The 17,022-nt window shown below is 37.8% G+C and overlaps 1 protein-coding gene across 8 annotated transcripts in view; it reads right to left on the bottom strand.

The window, feature by feature from the left end:
• Positions 1-17,022, bottom strand: part of PRKN (parkin RBR E3 ubiquitin protein ligase) — a 1,205,440-nt gene that overhangs the window by 392,293 nt on the left and 796,125 nt on the right. For all 8 annotated transcript variants that reach the window (XM_005608125.4, XM_005608126.4, XM_070256476.1 and 5 more), the window contains one exon: positions 9,720-9,856. In XM_005608125.4, the coding sequence (XP_005608182.2) occupies positions 9,720-9,856 (137 nt within the window). The remainder of the gene's footprint in view (positions 1-9,719; positions 9,857-17,022) is intronic.

Raw genomic sequence — 17,022 nt, 5'->3', positions numbered from 1 at the left:
TCTCATTGCCTGAGACCCTGCAGAGATAACACAGGGGTCTGGCCCACTGCATCTTTAACCTTGTCCACCGCCAAACATCCCTTTGGCAGCTGTAAATCAGCATCTATTTAGGTGGTTCTCAGCAACTGAAATGCTCTGATATAAACCGTGGGACAGCTGAGGTGGAACCACCAAAAATGAAATGTGAAGCTGTTGCTGGTGGTACAAAGATTTACCAAGAAATGAAGGAGAGAATATTTAAGATAGTTAGTGAGCTGTACTTTTTAAAATTCATAATACAGATATAAGACACTTATTCTAACCAAATTGTGATAAAATAGATCTTCTTGCCCAAGTAACTCTTCACGCTCCCTGCTATAGTTTGCTTTTATAACAGTGATTGTGAATTCAAAATTTATCTGATGAAAGAGATAATAAAAAAATGACTTTCACACCCGAAAGCAACTGAGATGAGCACAATAAACACAAACATAGCCATTATCAAGCAATTAACGAAATATATATAACAAAAATAGGGATGAAAATCCTGAATATTGGAATAATTTGCACATATATTCAGAGTTTTCTGACTAGGGATAAAACTGGAATTTAGATGTTTCTGGTGAGGAAAATTTGGCAAAAACTTTTGGGCATCAATTTGAAAGTTAAAAGCAGCAAAGTTGTATTATTTAGGGATGTATATATACGGGTGGCGGTGCTATGAGAAAAATGACTATCACAAAGTCCAGATCATAGCTGCACCCAGGAAAGACGTAGGAGGTTGTAACTCAGGAGGGTTTCTGGGATGTTCACCATACTCCTTTCCTTGATCTGGGTGGTGGATACCATTGTGTATGCACGATATGTCTCATATAAATTTAAGAATACATCAAGTCATTTAAGATGATATGATTGATGGTCAACTAATATTATATTGACTACAGTTATAATCCTTTGAGCCTTAGGAGAGCATCCTCTATACTGGTAATGCTGAGTGCACAGACTCAAAAAGCATGCTGACTGCCAATAAGGCCAGGGAGAGGAATGAGGAGATATACATTTTTAAGAAAAGAAGAAGAGGGGCCAGCCCAGTGGTGCAGCAGTTAAGTGCGCACACTCCGCTTTGGTGTCCCAGGGTTCGCCGGTTCAGATGCCAGGTGCGACCTAGCACTGCTCATCAAGCCATGCTGTGGTGGCATCCTACATATAAAATAGAGGAAGATGGGCACAGATGTTGCTCAGGGCCAATTTTCCTCAGCATAAAGAGGAAGATTGGCAGTGGATGTTAGCTCAGGGCTAATCTTCCTCAAAAAATAAAAAGAAGAAGAAGAAGAAGAAGAAAGCCTGAAGGCAGCTAGTTTAAACATATTTTGTAGATATCTTAAGTACTTACAGACATCTCTCTAGAACTCTGTGGGTAAGCAATAAATTTATACTTAAAAATGGTTTGACCATGTCCTTACAAAACAGGTAGAATGCTCTTCTTAAGAGTTCAGGGCAGAAGTGGGTGGGAAGAAATTATTTTTGCTTTCTCTGCTAGCTACTCAGAGCAGTCCCACCTTACTTCTGTTTTCTAAAATGTTACTTTATTTTTAGCCAGTTAATAAGATACACAAGAAGAAGATGAAGAGAGATTGGAAAGTAGAAACCCAAGTGAGGAAAGAATCAAGGCACAGTTTACTTGGACACAGGGCTCCTGCTAAAGATGAAGGAAGCAGTGCGGCTGGTACCATTTCTAATAGGCGTATAGAATCTCTTCATTTGTAAAACGCTAAGGTTACATGCAGGCATCAAACAAATGTGCAAGTCCGTGGTCCTCTCTGAAGCAGGATTCCATAAAGGCAGCACTTCCAAGGGCAAACAGATGACTGTGCAGACAGCGCCTGTTGATCTAGCCAGAATGAGCTCCTGAACACCATCAATTCTGTCCTACAGCTCTTTTTCTGGTCCTTGTCCATGTATCAGTCACTGCTTATAATGAAGCTACTTGATTGAGTGTTGTTCTGTTGCAAGCAGGGAGAGGAAAGCTGAAAAGCCTTTCAATAAATTTTATGTTACACCATCCACTCCACCAGCGTTAGAGACTGCTATGTGTTTGCAGTCATGTTTGCTTTTCCTCCTGGGCACATGGCCAGACCACAACCCTCCTCTCCCCAACCCCCAAACCCTCATCCGCTGTGGTTAGGTGAGGCCATGTGGCTGAGTTCTAGACGAAGAGATATGGGAAGAAGTGATGTGCTCCACTTTCAGGCATGGTCTCTAAAAAATCTCCAGGGCCATGCTTCTGTTCTCTCTTCCTCTGCCAGCTGGCCTAGATGGAGAGGATCCAGTGGGGATTGGGAGGCCATGAGAATGACAGAACCACTAGGTGGCAGAAGTCTGAGTCTGGGGCCCTGAATGGTGATGTGGGCTGAGGCCACAGCCAACCCACACTGGACCATGACATGAGTGGAAATGAACCTTGATTCTGTGATTTCAGCATTGCATTTGTTAGAGAAGTTAGATTACTATCCTGACTTTGCAGTGCCTCATATATCCAAATCAAAGGAAAACTATCAAAATTGCTAAACTACTCCCTAAAAATAAAACAGAAAGGAGTTTAGCATTAACTTTGGAAAATTAGAAAGTTTGATTTAATTTCAATTAATTTTGAGACAGAAACAACACTAGCTTTGGTCTGCAAGCTCATCAGCTGCTTGAATTCTGGTGTTGCCATTTTCATGGTGACTATTAGAATTATTCTAGATCTAGGAGCTAGGAGGAGAATGGGCTGTCCATGTCAGAGACAGACAGACATATAGAGAATGTGTGTGTGGACACGCTTCTAGGTAGTTTGTTAATATTTTAAAGTTCATAATATGGATTGCCAAATTGCTTTTCGGAAATATACGAATTTATATTCTTACCTGTTTTAAATGTGTGTTCAACACACTCTATTTTCTGCCTTAAAGTAGCAATTCTTCAGTAACTAATTATGTTAAACTTTTAATATGTGTATTGATCATTTGAATACATTCTTTAGTGATTTTTTAATATATTTCCCTACTTTTCAATATGGCTTAAGGAGTTACATTGATGATTATTTGTGTGTATTTGGGAAAGCAACGTTCAAAAGCCAAAAAAATAGTTTATGTTGGATTTTTTTGTTCAGCTCCCTAAATAGCTGCCTAGGAACCAGTCTTTTGGCTCTCTGGGCATTGAGATTATCTCTACATCTCAGAAGACCAGAACTACCTGCCTTGTGCTTAATATTGACAACTAAGACAGTGAGGATCCTAATGGACTGTAGTTGGTGAGGGGACATATTAATAGAAAGGAAATGTCATTCTAAGTTATATGAAAACTGGAATTACATGAAAAGTGACCTGGGAGGAGAACAGTCCAAAAATAATAAACAAAACATTGAAGGCAGAGGGAGGCATGCACTTGAATGGCACCAGTGGTGATGCCAAAGGCATGTAACAGGGAAGGCGAGAAATACCCTCTCAGACACCCTGAGGCTACAAGAAGCCTGTGTTGCCTGGGCTCATAATGGACTAGAGGGAAACGCATTTTGCCCAGTCTTCAGCATAGAAATTCTGGAGCAGCACTCTAAAATAAATCCACCTAAATTCATGAAGCTCCACTGAGCTGTGTGAGTGAAACACAGTGTTAAGAGCAGATACAGAGAGCGCTTCAGCATCTCAAAATAATTCCTAGACGCAATGTTAATCACAGCAGGTACAGCAAAGACAGGAAATATTTCAAAGATAATTATGAAGTTTTCCCCAAAGCCCATACCTTCATGCACGAGTTTTTCAGAGGCTCTGGAAATAGGCCATTGGGGCTGTGTTTGCCAATCTTATTTTCAACTCCATCAACATTTATTGAAAAACCCACGCCGGCTAACAAATCAAATCACTCATGGACAAAATAGACAAGGGCAGAGGGAATATTTTTGCACTTATTAATGCTACAGTCTCCCACTGACAATACCTTGTTACTTCTAGAAGTCTCACCCCTGCAGTAGTTCTCAAACTACAGACCTGGGGACTTGAACAGATACTGGGGGCCACCCCCAGAGGCTCTCATTTAACAGGCTTGAGGCACGGCCTGGGCAGTGGGATTTTTTTAAATGGCCATGTTACTAAAATGTGCATCTAGGATTGAGAACTACCGCCTAGAGAGAAGCAGGAGGAGAGTGGAGGGAACATGGCACTTTGGAGTCGACCACGTCTGGGCTGAAATCCTGGGTACTTAGTCATATTCAGCCTTTACTTCTTCCTTTGTAAAATAAGAATAATTCCTACTTTTCAGGTTTACTCTTGGTTTCGTTATGGAAAAAGTGATAAAAATTAGATACTCTGCCCTTGATCTTTTTCACAGACGTTTCAAAGATATAGTACTTTGTTGTTTTCAGGCTTACCTATTCATATAGTGATTAAGAACACATATTCTAGAGTCGCACCTAGCTGGCTTTAAACCCCAGCTCAGTGGTTTACTAGCTGTAATACTCTGTGCAGTTTAATTAACTTTAGTGAGCCTCAATTTGTTCATCTATAAAATGGAAGAATGACAACATCCCTTCTAAGAGGGTTTTGTGGGGATCAAATGGATGTATGTATGTAATGTATGTATGTGTGTGTATATGTATGTGTGTGTGTGTGTGTGTGTATGTAGGCACTCAGAGTGGCACCTTATATACGGTAAGCACTCAGTATCAGCTCAACATTATTTAATTTTTACTCTCAGGGAAATAAAATTTGCCATCCCACTCTTATAAAGCATAACAAAATTTCTGGTCAAAAGAGCAGCTCACACTAAGGAAGCAGAGTGTGTACTTGAAAGGTGTTTTAAAACAGTTTTAAGTATTCATCACAATAATTATATCAATGGAAAAGGTTGGTTCATTGTCGACTAGCCATACCTGAAAGAAAGTCTGTGTCTAAAATTGAGCTTTGAAGGTGTTTAGCTTAAAGAGCATGAAAGAGGTTTGAAAGACCAGACTATGGATAAAAGAATATCTCATTACATTTGTTTCGGTGGTAAGAGGTTTTAGACATTTCATATAGAAATGGTGAATTTACACGGACATTGTGAGCAAGACACTTGGTATGTGGGTCATTTAGCAAGAGAAATAAATGCTTTATCTAGCTTTTTTGTGGCTTCTGTGGGGCCAGTATAGTTTGAAAAATAGTTTGCTGATTCTACTTACAGCCTCTGTGTTTTGATATATAGTTAATAGTCCCAGAAAACTGATCTCAGTTTTGCTTTTTTTTCTCCCAATGTCGCTATTCAAACACTAGTGAATGGTTTGGTCCCCAGGTTCTGGAGATACTAAATAATGAATGTATGGATTGGGAGAAGGGTGAGGATTAAAGAGCTGCATTTACACGAAGTGTGGAAAAGCAGTCTCCAACAGTGTGCGCATGAAGTAGACACCTACTTCACGTCAACCCACGCTGCCCTAGCGGGATGATTCATTCTACTTTGTGAGCATCAAAAGTCTTTTGGCTATGCCAAAGTAGGAATTCAACCACCAAGCAAATTTAAATACTTATTTACAAAGGAATCTATCCTATTTACAGGTTCATGAAAATCCCCAAGGTCAGAAAAGTCAAGGAGTGGATTCAATCTGTGGAGTCCAGTGCCAGAGTGGTTAGATATGAACTTTGTCATTAAGGTGATGGCTTTAGGAATAAAATGCCCTTGATTACATAAATAAATCTTGCTTTAATTTTCTTGGAAGAATTATAATCCAAAAATAGCTAGTGGTCACCACAGGGGCCTAAAACCATTTGGCTTGGCATTTTAAATTGCAATGGTGAAAAGGTAAATGGACATCTCTTCAGAGAAGTCAATAAGGGCCATGCCTAAGCTTCCAAAAGCCAAAGACAACACAGGGGCCTGACTCTTGAGGTCCAGTCATTTTACCCAGAACTATTGAGGTTGGCCAAGAGCCATCAAGGAAATGTTCTGTAGCACCATGATCAACAAGACCAGCAACATGCCCATTTTGCTGTATGACTTTGAGCCTTGCTAGAGTAATGAAGCTCCCATAAAGCTGACGTTTCAATACATTTTTAGTTCCTTTACAGGATTAACCATCACTTTTGCTTTTCATACATATTATTGTTTTATTTATAAGATTCATAGACATTGATATAACCTTTTAATTAAACCCACCATGGGAGAAGACTGTGCCATGGAAATAATATGGGTTCAATCAATTCTTCTTCCTGATAGTCTGCTGTTTCTATTTATAGCTTGAAAAGCTTTGATATTTTATTTGTTTTATTCCTACTTTATTTTATGTATCTTGTTTTATATTCCATGAATCAAGGCAAAGTCAAATAAGCCAAGGGGAAAAGATGGCCAGATGGATGAATAGGTGAATAATGCTTGATAATTGGTTGATTTATGCATTGAGTAGAGGAAACACCAACCTACAGTTAAAGAATGTCTAAATACATGTTCCTCTATGAATATACACATATATGCACAAAACATTATATATGTTGTCTGTGGGAATACATTCCTACATCACAACCAAAACAACAACAGCCAATAGTCACTGCATGCTGTCTTCAGTATTTAACCTAAAGGTACTTTATATGGCATTAGTTTAATTCATCCACATAATAGGTGCTATTATATTATCCCTATTTTACCTTAAAGTGAAACTGAGGCACACCAAGGTTAAGTAACTTGGCCTATGTTACAAAGGTAGTGACCCAAAGAGAATGTGAACTTGGCTTCTCTGATGCTCTGTGTACACCTCAGGATATGCGCAAAATGATTCATTAGTTTATGGATGGTAATATTTGGGACCATGCAAGCCTTATTTAAGCTATGAAAAATTAAGCTTAGCTAAGACTTAATGTACAGGCTGACACTGGTACTTCTCCTACCGTGGTCTGCATATCAGAGGATCACATGTCATGAAGTGGAGACGCCGCATCCCTGGGGACTGTGGGAGTCCTACACACAGACTCTTAGAGAGTGGGGCCATTCTTGTTAGACCCCTTTCACAGAAGATTACTTGTGATCAGTTAAAAGAATTATGGGTACATTATCTCATTTTTACTTAACTAACTCTGTTAAAACACATAAGTGACTTAAGAAGTTTCCTGCAAAGAAACCATTAATTAAAGATAGCTCTGATAAAGTAAGCACAAGCCAACAGAGAAAATGGCGGCACTGACCATGTGAGGCACCATTATCCCTAACAGTGACCCTCGCCTTGAGATATAAACTAAGGAGGGTGTGAAGCGATTACACTAAGCAAGACATTTAAAAATTAAGCAAGTAATAAATGAAAAGAGTGTCTCTGTTGAGAAAAGATTCAAGACAATCCAGGGTTTTTTTCCAAAATAAAAAAAAAACTACAATAACATTTGAAAGGTCTTTTTACATAATACAGGGAAACAATTTGCTTACATTTAATTTGCTTAAAAATTTAAAAATAAGTGAGAAATAAATCGATTTTTAAAAGTGCCTTGAGTATGTAGAGGATTTGAAATGGATATTTAGAAATGTTTCCATGTTATATGGTTTTCTGAAGGAAGAGAGTTTATCAATACAAAATTATCACATTAAAAATACTAAAAACGGAATCTTCCAATCTGCAAATAAGCGTTTCGCTGACTTTTGAAACTTTTTGTTGAAATATAAATACACAATACCCTTCAAGAATTTTCCTTTACAATATATTGACACATGTATTATGTGAACCTTAACTTAAAAAACATTGCATTATTGGCAGATACAATTGAAAAATGAGTATCATAATTTACAAAGCCAACAACGCAATTAGCTTCTTCAGTTTGAATCTGTGAAATAATTTCAAGATATATTTACCAGCTATTGTCAACATTAAAACTAAGTACCGAAATAAACTGAACTTAAAACCTGACCATCGAATCAAGGTATGACGTAGTTTCAAACCACAATTTTTGAAATCAGTAAAGCATATTTACTCACACTGCAGTCGTTAAAAATACATATATAATGAGGTAGAGACTCCTACCTCACCCCAAATTTAAAAACTAACTCAAAATGGATCAATTATCTAAATAGAAGAGCTAAGCTATTAGAAGAAAACATGGAGATAAATCTTTATGACCTCAGATTTGGCAGTGGATTCTTATATTTGACACCAAAAACAAGCAACAAAAGAAAAAACAGATAAATTGGACTTTGTCAAAATTAAAAACTCTTTTGTATCAAATGACTATCAAGAAAGTGAAAAGATACCTATAGTATAGGAGAAATGTTTGCAAACCACTTATCTGATAAGGGTCTAGTATCCAGAATACATAAAGAACTCTTACAACTCAACAATAACAAGACAAACAGCCCAATTATAAAATGGGCAAATGACGTGAATAGACATTTCTCCAAATAGATATACAGATGGCAAACAAGCATATGAGAAGATATTCTACATCATGAGTCATTAATGAAATGTAAATCAAAACCACAATGAGATACCACTTCACACTTAATAGGATGGCTATTTAAAACAACAACAACAAAACAGGAAAACTACAAGTGTGGGTGAGGATGTGGAGAAATAGGAACCCTTATGAGTTGCTGGCAGGAATGCAAAATGTTGCAGTAGCTATGAAAAATAGTTTGGTAGTTACTCAAAAGGCTAATCAAAGAATTACCATATGACCCAGCAGTTGTACTCCTAGGCATACATCCAGGAGAAATGAAAACATATATCCACGCAGAAACAAGTATGCAAATGTTCATAGCAGCATTGTTCATAAGAGCACAAAAATGGAAACAATGCAAATGCTACTAACAAATGAATGGATAAACAAATTGTTGGAATATCCACATAATGAAATATTATTCAACGATAAAGAGAAACGAAGATACATGCCATGACTCGGATGAGATTCAAAACCATTATACTAAGTGAAAGAAGGCAGACACAAAAGGTCACATATTATGTGATTCATCTTATATGAAGCATCTAGAATTGGCAAATCCATAGAGACAGACTATAGTGGTTACCTGGAGATGGGCAAGAGGGCATGGGGGTGATGAATTAATGGGTATGGGTATTTTTCTGGGGTGATGAAAAAGTCTTGAAACCAAAGAGAGGTGAGTGGCCACTGCATAACATTGCGAATGCACAAAATGCCACTGAACTGTATACTTCAAAATGGTTAATTGTAATTAACTATTATGTGAATTTCACCTCACTTTTAAAAAAAACATGTAATAATAATAATAGTATAGTGCAAGTAAAGGATATTTTGTAGTGTTGAAAGACAAAAATTATGTAAAATATTAAATATTTCAGCTTCATCTCATTCTTCTTTCTTTTTAAATATATATCTTTTCATATAGATGTGTATGTGCTCAAAATTTTTAGGATTAAGGCATCCAATTTAAAAATGTGGATAGTGCTGTTCTAGACGCAGGGTAATAAATCTATAACTTGCACAGTGCATCCATAGACAGACTTTGTGTACCTCGGCTGAATAATATTTTAAAATTTATTTTCCATGCCTTTGTGCAGGCTATGCATTTTCTAGTTCAACACAGCCCCTTCACACTCTAGTGTTTTATATTTTTGGGGATCCAAATATTAATATTTCTTGCCCAGCACTGATCAAATAGATATTTGAATTTTCAACCCCTCAGCTAAGGATTGGGTATATCTAAGATAGTTTTACATCAATAGTTCTTCTCTGTCTGTTCTTAATTAGCATTAGAAATGGGGGGAAATGTGCTTGACTTACCCACACAAGGCAGAGAGTAGCCAAGCTCAGGGTCATGGACAAACTGCCGATCATTAAGTCTCGTCACACAGTATAAGTGGAAACAGTCTAAGCACATCACATGGCGGTAGTTGCACTGGAAAACCAGGACAGGGCTCCTGCATAGATAAAGACAGACATTTCCTCTAGTACCTTTAAGGGTGGAAAGACAACATGTGCTGTAGGACACTTCCTGTAATCCTGCAAGGTGTGTAGGGCATGCTCTGTGTCAGACCTCTACTGTTAAGTACTGAGCTCATATCACTGCTACATCTTAAAAATTGGAAGCACTGAATTAACTACATAGAACATTGATTTTCCCAATTTTTCTATTTTTTATAGTAACATATTTACTAATCAGCTGTTTAAACCTGAGCTCAGATATAACCTCTTTCTGGAAGCCTTCCTTGATTCATAATTCCCAATTAACTTACGACTCATACCATCTACTTATATATTTCTATCGATCCATTATTACATCAGAGTATTGATATGTTTCTCCTTCTTATAGACTGTGACCTCCTTGAAAATAGACACCGTATCTACTTTATATTGGTATTCTCATAGTACCAGGCATTGTAAGGTTTTGAATAAATGTTCCTTGAATTTAATCATAATAATATATAGGATGTGAACTTCCTCAAACTCAAAAGAAAAAGTACTATTGCATCAAAGTAGGTATTTAAACAGTCACTCATTGGCAAGTGGAAAACTAGAATTTAGAAACAAAAGATGATCCAGCAGAGATTTTTCTACCATAAAATTTTGTCTATTGTGCCACCTCTGTATCTCGCAAATATTCAATTTCTTAAATTAAGGTTAAGACTTACTAATAAACCAATATATATGAATCATAAAAATTTTGGATTCCTTTAAAATACTTTGTAGGAAAAAAATTCCCCTGAATAACCATGTATTTTTGCTAGCAAATGTACCACACTAGTTTATGACAAAAAGGAGACAAATTGAGTATATTGAGATCAACCTCAAGGGAATTTTAATAGTTAGAAAGTCATTGGAGTTTATTTAGACAAGCCTATTTTCTATATAATAATAACAAAATACAAAATGTTTTCTTATCTCATACTCAATTCTTAACAGATAAAACAGCTTTTCAAAAGCCCTTTCCCCAGAAAAACTGATATTAAACATTTATAATGTAGAAGATAATTTCTTAACAATTAAAAGATTGTCAAAATTTTGTTTCCCCAATTATCTCAAAGTAATATCTAATACAAAAAAAATGGAAAGAAAACAATGTTTTAATGTTATGGATTTATAGAACAATGATCGACTTAATCTGAGCAAGAGTGTCCCTACGTGCTTTTATGTACTTTCATTTCCCATCTCTGAACCTACTGAAGTCCTTTCAGAGCCGTTTCCATTTCCAGGGCCTTTTTCAATTAGGCGTTGACTGTGTTCTGAACTTTCAACCCCTTCTCTTCTAACAACTTTCCCCTTGAAGATGATAAAATGTAACACTTCCCCATTTCTAACATAAGATGCACGCATGCACAAGCGGACACACACCTTACACACTCTGTGTGACCCTACAGAGCTGCTGTATTTTACCTTCTTCTCTCAGAGCTAAGTTCTGTGAAAAATATTCTTCATTCTCGTTTTAGCAACATGGTCAACTAAGCCTCTGCAGACTTCTAATCAGCTATCAACACATGGAAACACCGGAGAAAATATGAGAACATTTACAAAAATGTTCCTAGGTATAACAAGGTTAAAAAGAAAGCTTAGCAATTATGCTATAGAAGAAATAAAAAGAAAACTTATAAAGCCAAAGCAGTCAGTAGATGAACTACTGCCAGTGTCCCAAAGAGAAGTTATGGTGCGTGGTTTGCAGCCATCGGTCTAGCAAATGTGTTCTTTTCCATTTCTATTAGAAGGAAGAATAGAAAGAGTTCTCTTTCATGTGTGGACAACAGTACACATTTATCATTTTGTCATTCAGTTAAAACGCGGTCCAAAAGAACTTACACCATCTAGACAATCCACAAAATGTCGACTGTTCTACTTTATTGATGACATCCAGCTATTTGAAACACATTAGCAAGAAATGGTAAATACATTGGAGGCCATGGTGTGAGATAAACTCTATGCAGATTCAGGGGCCCCCCACATTATGGAAGGTTTTAGAGGTCCAATGTTTGGGACACATCCAACACAATATTCATCTTGTCCCTCCCCCCACTAAGAATGAAGCACAAGGCAATTGCAGGCTGTGTGGCGCCAGGGATTCCATTCCCACAGAGTGAAGCACATCCTCCTGGGGACACAGGAAGAGCCCTACTGAAAATTAAGCTACAGCAGTACCAGTTCACTTCAACCTCCTTGAACTGAGATATAGGCAGGAAGGAAATTGACCAACTGGCAGGGGTAATTGATCCTAGTCATCAGGAAGAGGAAGAGCTGCCGTTACACATGGGGGCAGGGAAGAATTCACATGGTATCCAGGTGGCCCACTGTGACATCTCAAGTGCTCTCCTGTGCAATTTTAATGGCAAATGGACAAGGGCAGCAGTTAAGGCTTGAGAAGTGTATGGTGACCAGGGCTTGAGACTCCTTTAGGATATAGATTTGTTATATTGATATATATATGCAGATATAGATAGATATAGAATAGGTACATGTATATGTTGGTAGATGCATAGATAATGAAATAGATGTAGAAAATGTAGAAACATGCATGTATTTCATACAGAATTATCAGTCAAATTTCTTGATATAGTTATGAGGCAAGATTGCTCCTCTCTTAAGAATATTCCTAGTACTTATGAAAAAGTTCGGTGAGGGATAAACATGACACCCATATAAAGGTTATTAGGTTAATCATCTTAGAAATGAAATGAGTAGAAATCATTTCATGGCTAGAGAGGCTACATAATTAACTTCCTAAGTGCTAGATAAAAGAGGAAAAGGGGCAATAGTAGTATTTATGAGCACCCACTTTGGGTTAGGAACCTTGCTAGGGACTTTACATTATTTTTTTCCATTTTGTCCCCCTGAAATAAACCGCCCCTACTCTACCATTCATCTTGTTCCCTTCTCTGCCTCCATCTAATCAGTTGGGAGTATCCTTTGCTATCCTAGCATACTTCTAGTTCCTTTACTCCTAGACTCGTGCTCATTGTAATCCACCCCTGTAGTATATACTAGCCTTTATATTCAAATCAAAATCCCAAATTTCAAGGTCCAGTTCAAAACTAAGGACCTACGAGGAACTTTCTCTGGAGCCCAGTTCTTCACTGGTTCTTCCATTTTTCTTTACCTTTTTATCCATAAGGTCTATCCTCAATGGATTTCAGATAGTACCTTCACTTTTATTCAGTGTTTTATACATTACCCCCTTAGCTGTCAACATTAAACACGAAACAACAGAAAAGTCATGAAACAACAGAGGCCATATTTGTTTCATCCTTTCATGACTCATGCCTCACTAAATACAGTATTGAGCACAACATAGTTAAGCAATCAGTAGTTACTGATTGTGACCAGTGGATAAATGAATAGAATGTTTTTATTTTATAGTTTCTCTGCTCCTATTCATACATTTTTCACTCAATTACTTATTGAGCATCTACTTTGGATAAAGTAGGCACTTAATAAATTCGTGAGGAATATAGCCCTGAGTGAATGCATAAGTACTTTATAGTTGTAATTGGTTTAAGCACTGGGAAACAAACACATATACACAATCACAGGGCATAGCCTTGGGACACAAGATGCACGTGGAACAAATATTACAAGGAAGTATATGTAGTCACCAAACTCCAGTGCCACAGAAGTTAGGAGACAAGGGAAGTATGAGTCACCACGGCTCCATTAGGAACCTGAGCTGAATTTAAAGGAATGAGAAGATGGACACAAGGTTACTGGATAGAAGCATGGTATCTGGGCAGGGAAGAAAATACAGACATGGAAAAGAATTCTTGAAACAGAAAAGCAATCAGTTGGGCTCATTGAGAGGATGTATCAGGAAAAGAGTGAGAGAAGAGACGAAAAGCGTTGGGGACAGAGCAGACACTGACCAGGGACAGTGGTAGGGGCGATTCTAGGAGACAAACCTAGAATATGACCTCTAGGTCAGGGAATTCACTGAAGGCTTCTAAGCATGGGAAGAGAGAGATGTTTTATAAGTTTAATTCTGAGGAAAGTTTGGAGGGAAAGAAGCTGGAAGTCATGAGAACTGTTTGGAGGTCATTTTAATAGCTTAGACATGAGTTACTAAGGAACTGGACTATGGTGGGCTGGTGGTTCCAGAAATGGAAATGAGAAGATGGATGGGAGGGACATTTCTGAGGACCTGCCAAGACTTATCTTCTCATGGGTCTTATGTTCCTCCCTGCATTCCTCTGTGCCTTTTGCTCAAATTATATATAAATGTTAATTGACCAATCTGGAAAATGAATTTATCCCAATGAGCCAGGTTACAGAGAAGTTAATCAAAGATTAAATAAAGTTCTCAATCATATGTAAAAGAAATTATAAATGCTGTACTTGGCATTACTGAAGAGTTATTTGTAAGCAATGGTTTCCCTGCTTTTATTAAAGGAGTGATCCAAAGATCCTCTGTTCACAGAATATTAGGCATCATTGAAGGAGTCTCAGTGAAAAATACGGCAAGCCATTCATGTAAACTACACAAAGTAGAATATTGCTCCACAGTCCAAATGTTTAAACTCTTGTAAAGTTAGTTCTCTAGTGTCTAAAGAATAGTATCGATGTTTTCATATTTATCTGAGAAAATGTTCAGTTTAATCTGCTCTCTACCTCATTTGTTCACATGCACTCTCTCTCATTTGCTCTCCTTCACTCTGTCTCTGCCAAAATCTGTCTGTCTATTTCCCCGTCTCTGTTTGTCTGATTCTTTTCCACATGTACATCTTCATTTATACCCATTAAGAAAGAGGCTGTGGTTCCAAGTTCTCAACTGAATGTGACATATATTGAATGCAATGTGCCAGAAATTTCAAGATATGTGAAGATAAGGAAGCAAGTCTAAACTCTAAAGGAAACGAAAATCTAACAGAGTTGGTAGGAAAGAGACCCAAATAATTGAGATACAGGGCAGGATATTTTAAGTTATGTTAGAGATGTAGGAAATATTCGCAGGTTCTGTGGTAAGCAGACTCCTAGTTGTTCCCCAGTGATCCCCACCCTCCTGGCATTCATGCTCTGGTGTAGTTCCCTTCCACATTGTATGAACTGACCTGCTCGATCAACAGGAAAAGTGCGCAAATGACAATGGGTGACTTCTGGGACTAGATCAGAAAAGACACTGCAGCTTCTGCCTGTGCTCTCTCCTGGGTCACCTGCTTTGAGGAAAGTGAACAGCCATGTTGTAAGGCCACTCAAACAGTCTTATGGAGCAGTCCACGTGGCCAGGAACTGAGGCTTCTTGCCAACACCCAGCACTGACTTGGCAGCCACCAAAGTTAGTAATCTCTGAAGCTGACCCTCCAGCCCAAGGCAAGCCCTCAGGTGACTACAGCTATGGCTGACTCTTGATTGTAACTTCCTGAGATATGGTGAGAAAGAACCATCCAGCTAAGCTGCTCCCAGATTCCTGCCCCACTGAAACTGCGTAAGATAACATTTACTGTTGTCTTAAGCCACTAAATTTTGGGATACTTTTTTGAATGCAGCAATATATCATTAATACAGGCTCAGAGGAGGAAGCGATCACATTTAGATAGCAGATCAGAAAAGAATTCATGAAAGTAGAAGCATTTGCAGGAGGATCAGGTTCACAGCACGTGGAGATAGAGAACACATTTCAGGTCAAGAAAAGAGACTGAAGTTGTAGAAGTACAGACCGTGGGAGGAGAATGCTGAGTTATCCACTGTAGGTAGTTTCTTCATGTACGGCAATGAAAAGCAAAACTCAAGAGAAATACATATTTAGGGATAGTATAATCATCCAAAATGCAATGAAAAGCAATGCAAGTTAGAATAAAAATATTAAGTACAAATCCTTAAGGAGATAAAAATAAAATCTCCTCAGTGGAGGGAGAAAGTTTGTCCTTAAATTTAGCTAACATTTGACCCTTGAAAGAATTCACATTGTTTTAACAGTATTTCATTTGTGCAACAGTAACATAAATGTTATGCCCCAATTGGCAATCTTTCAAATCTCTCTACAAACTCTCTGTACATGAACTATGACTCCTGGGAATTTAAGAAAGCATTTGATTAGATAAAAATAATTAGAGGAGGAAAGCTACGCCATTAAATAACTGGAATTTATCTTCTTAACAACGGTCACTTTAAATGCCTTTTAGTTAGAGATAGCTTATAAACAATAAATAAATAAATGGCTGAAATCTTGGAAACCAAATGCATTTTCGTTTAACCTATATTTAGCAACATTACCTAGTAATTGCCCAAATGCACTACAGACAAAGAAGTACCCAATACAGCGCCTGCCCGCAGAAATGCTGGCGATAACATTTTAGCCCACAAAATGTCATATGAGTTCATTATTTGAGTTAGCCAAGTGAGCAATCCCAGCCACTGGAGAGGCCCCGGATCCAAGATACTAATTGATAGACTCAACTTTTAGGAATCAAAATAAGCTTCAGCAGTTGAATGACCTTCAGAATTCCTTCTAGCAGCCAAGTTTAAAATCCTGAAGTCAGTTCATTTGCCCATTAGTCTGCTTGGAATCAGAATCCTGTTAAGGCACTGGCAGATCCTGAACAAGCTCATTAACCACCCCTTCCAGTTTCTTCTTCCCTCCTCTGCTCACGTTCTTATTGCTTTATCTAGTTCACTTTGCTGCACAAAAAATGGGTTTACTTTGGCTCTGCAAGCTTACTCACAGAAGTCCCAATAATTCAGCATATACGACATACCCAAGGAAATGACTCTTATTATGTCTACATTTTGGAATCACTTTCATTCACCCATTCTGCCAATACTTTTGAACAATTGCTATTTCCAGCCATTGTCCTGTCGATGTCACATAAAAGTGAACAAGACATGGTCCTTCCCCTCAGGAGGTCACAGTCCTATAAGGTTGAAGACAAACAAGTAATTATTTCATAGTGTAGTAAGTGCTACTCTAGGGATGAGATTAAAGACCACCTAACTCGGTCTCTGGGGTTAGTGGAAGAGGTCCCAAGACAGCCCATGCCCAGTGCAGTCAGTCCCTACAGAGAGGATATTGAGCATACTAATGGATTCCCTTCTTTAGACAAGCTTTAAATCAAATATTACATAAAATGATGTAGTAAACATATTACAGATACAATGATTAAGAAAATATAAACTC

This window comes from Equus caballus, chromosome 31 (genome assembly GCF_041296265.1).
Source record: "Equus caballus isolate H_3958 breed thoroughbred chromosome 31, TB-T2T, whole genome shotgun sequence".
Lineage (NCBI taxonomy): Eukaryota > Metazoa > Chordata > Mammalia > Perissodactyla > Equidae > Equus > Equus caballus.
The sequence above is the reverse complement of the archived record's forward strand: the minus strand, read 5'-3'. Positions and strand labels throughout refer to the sequence as shown.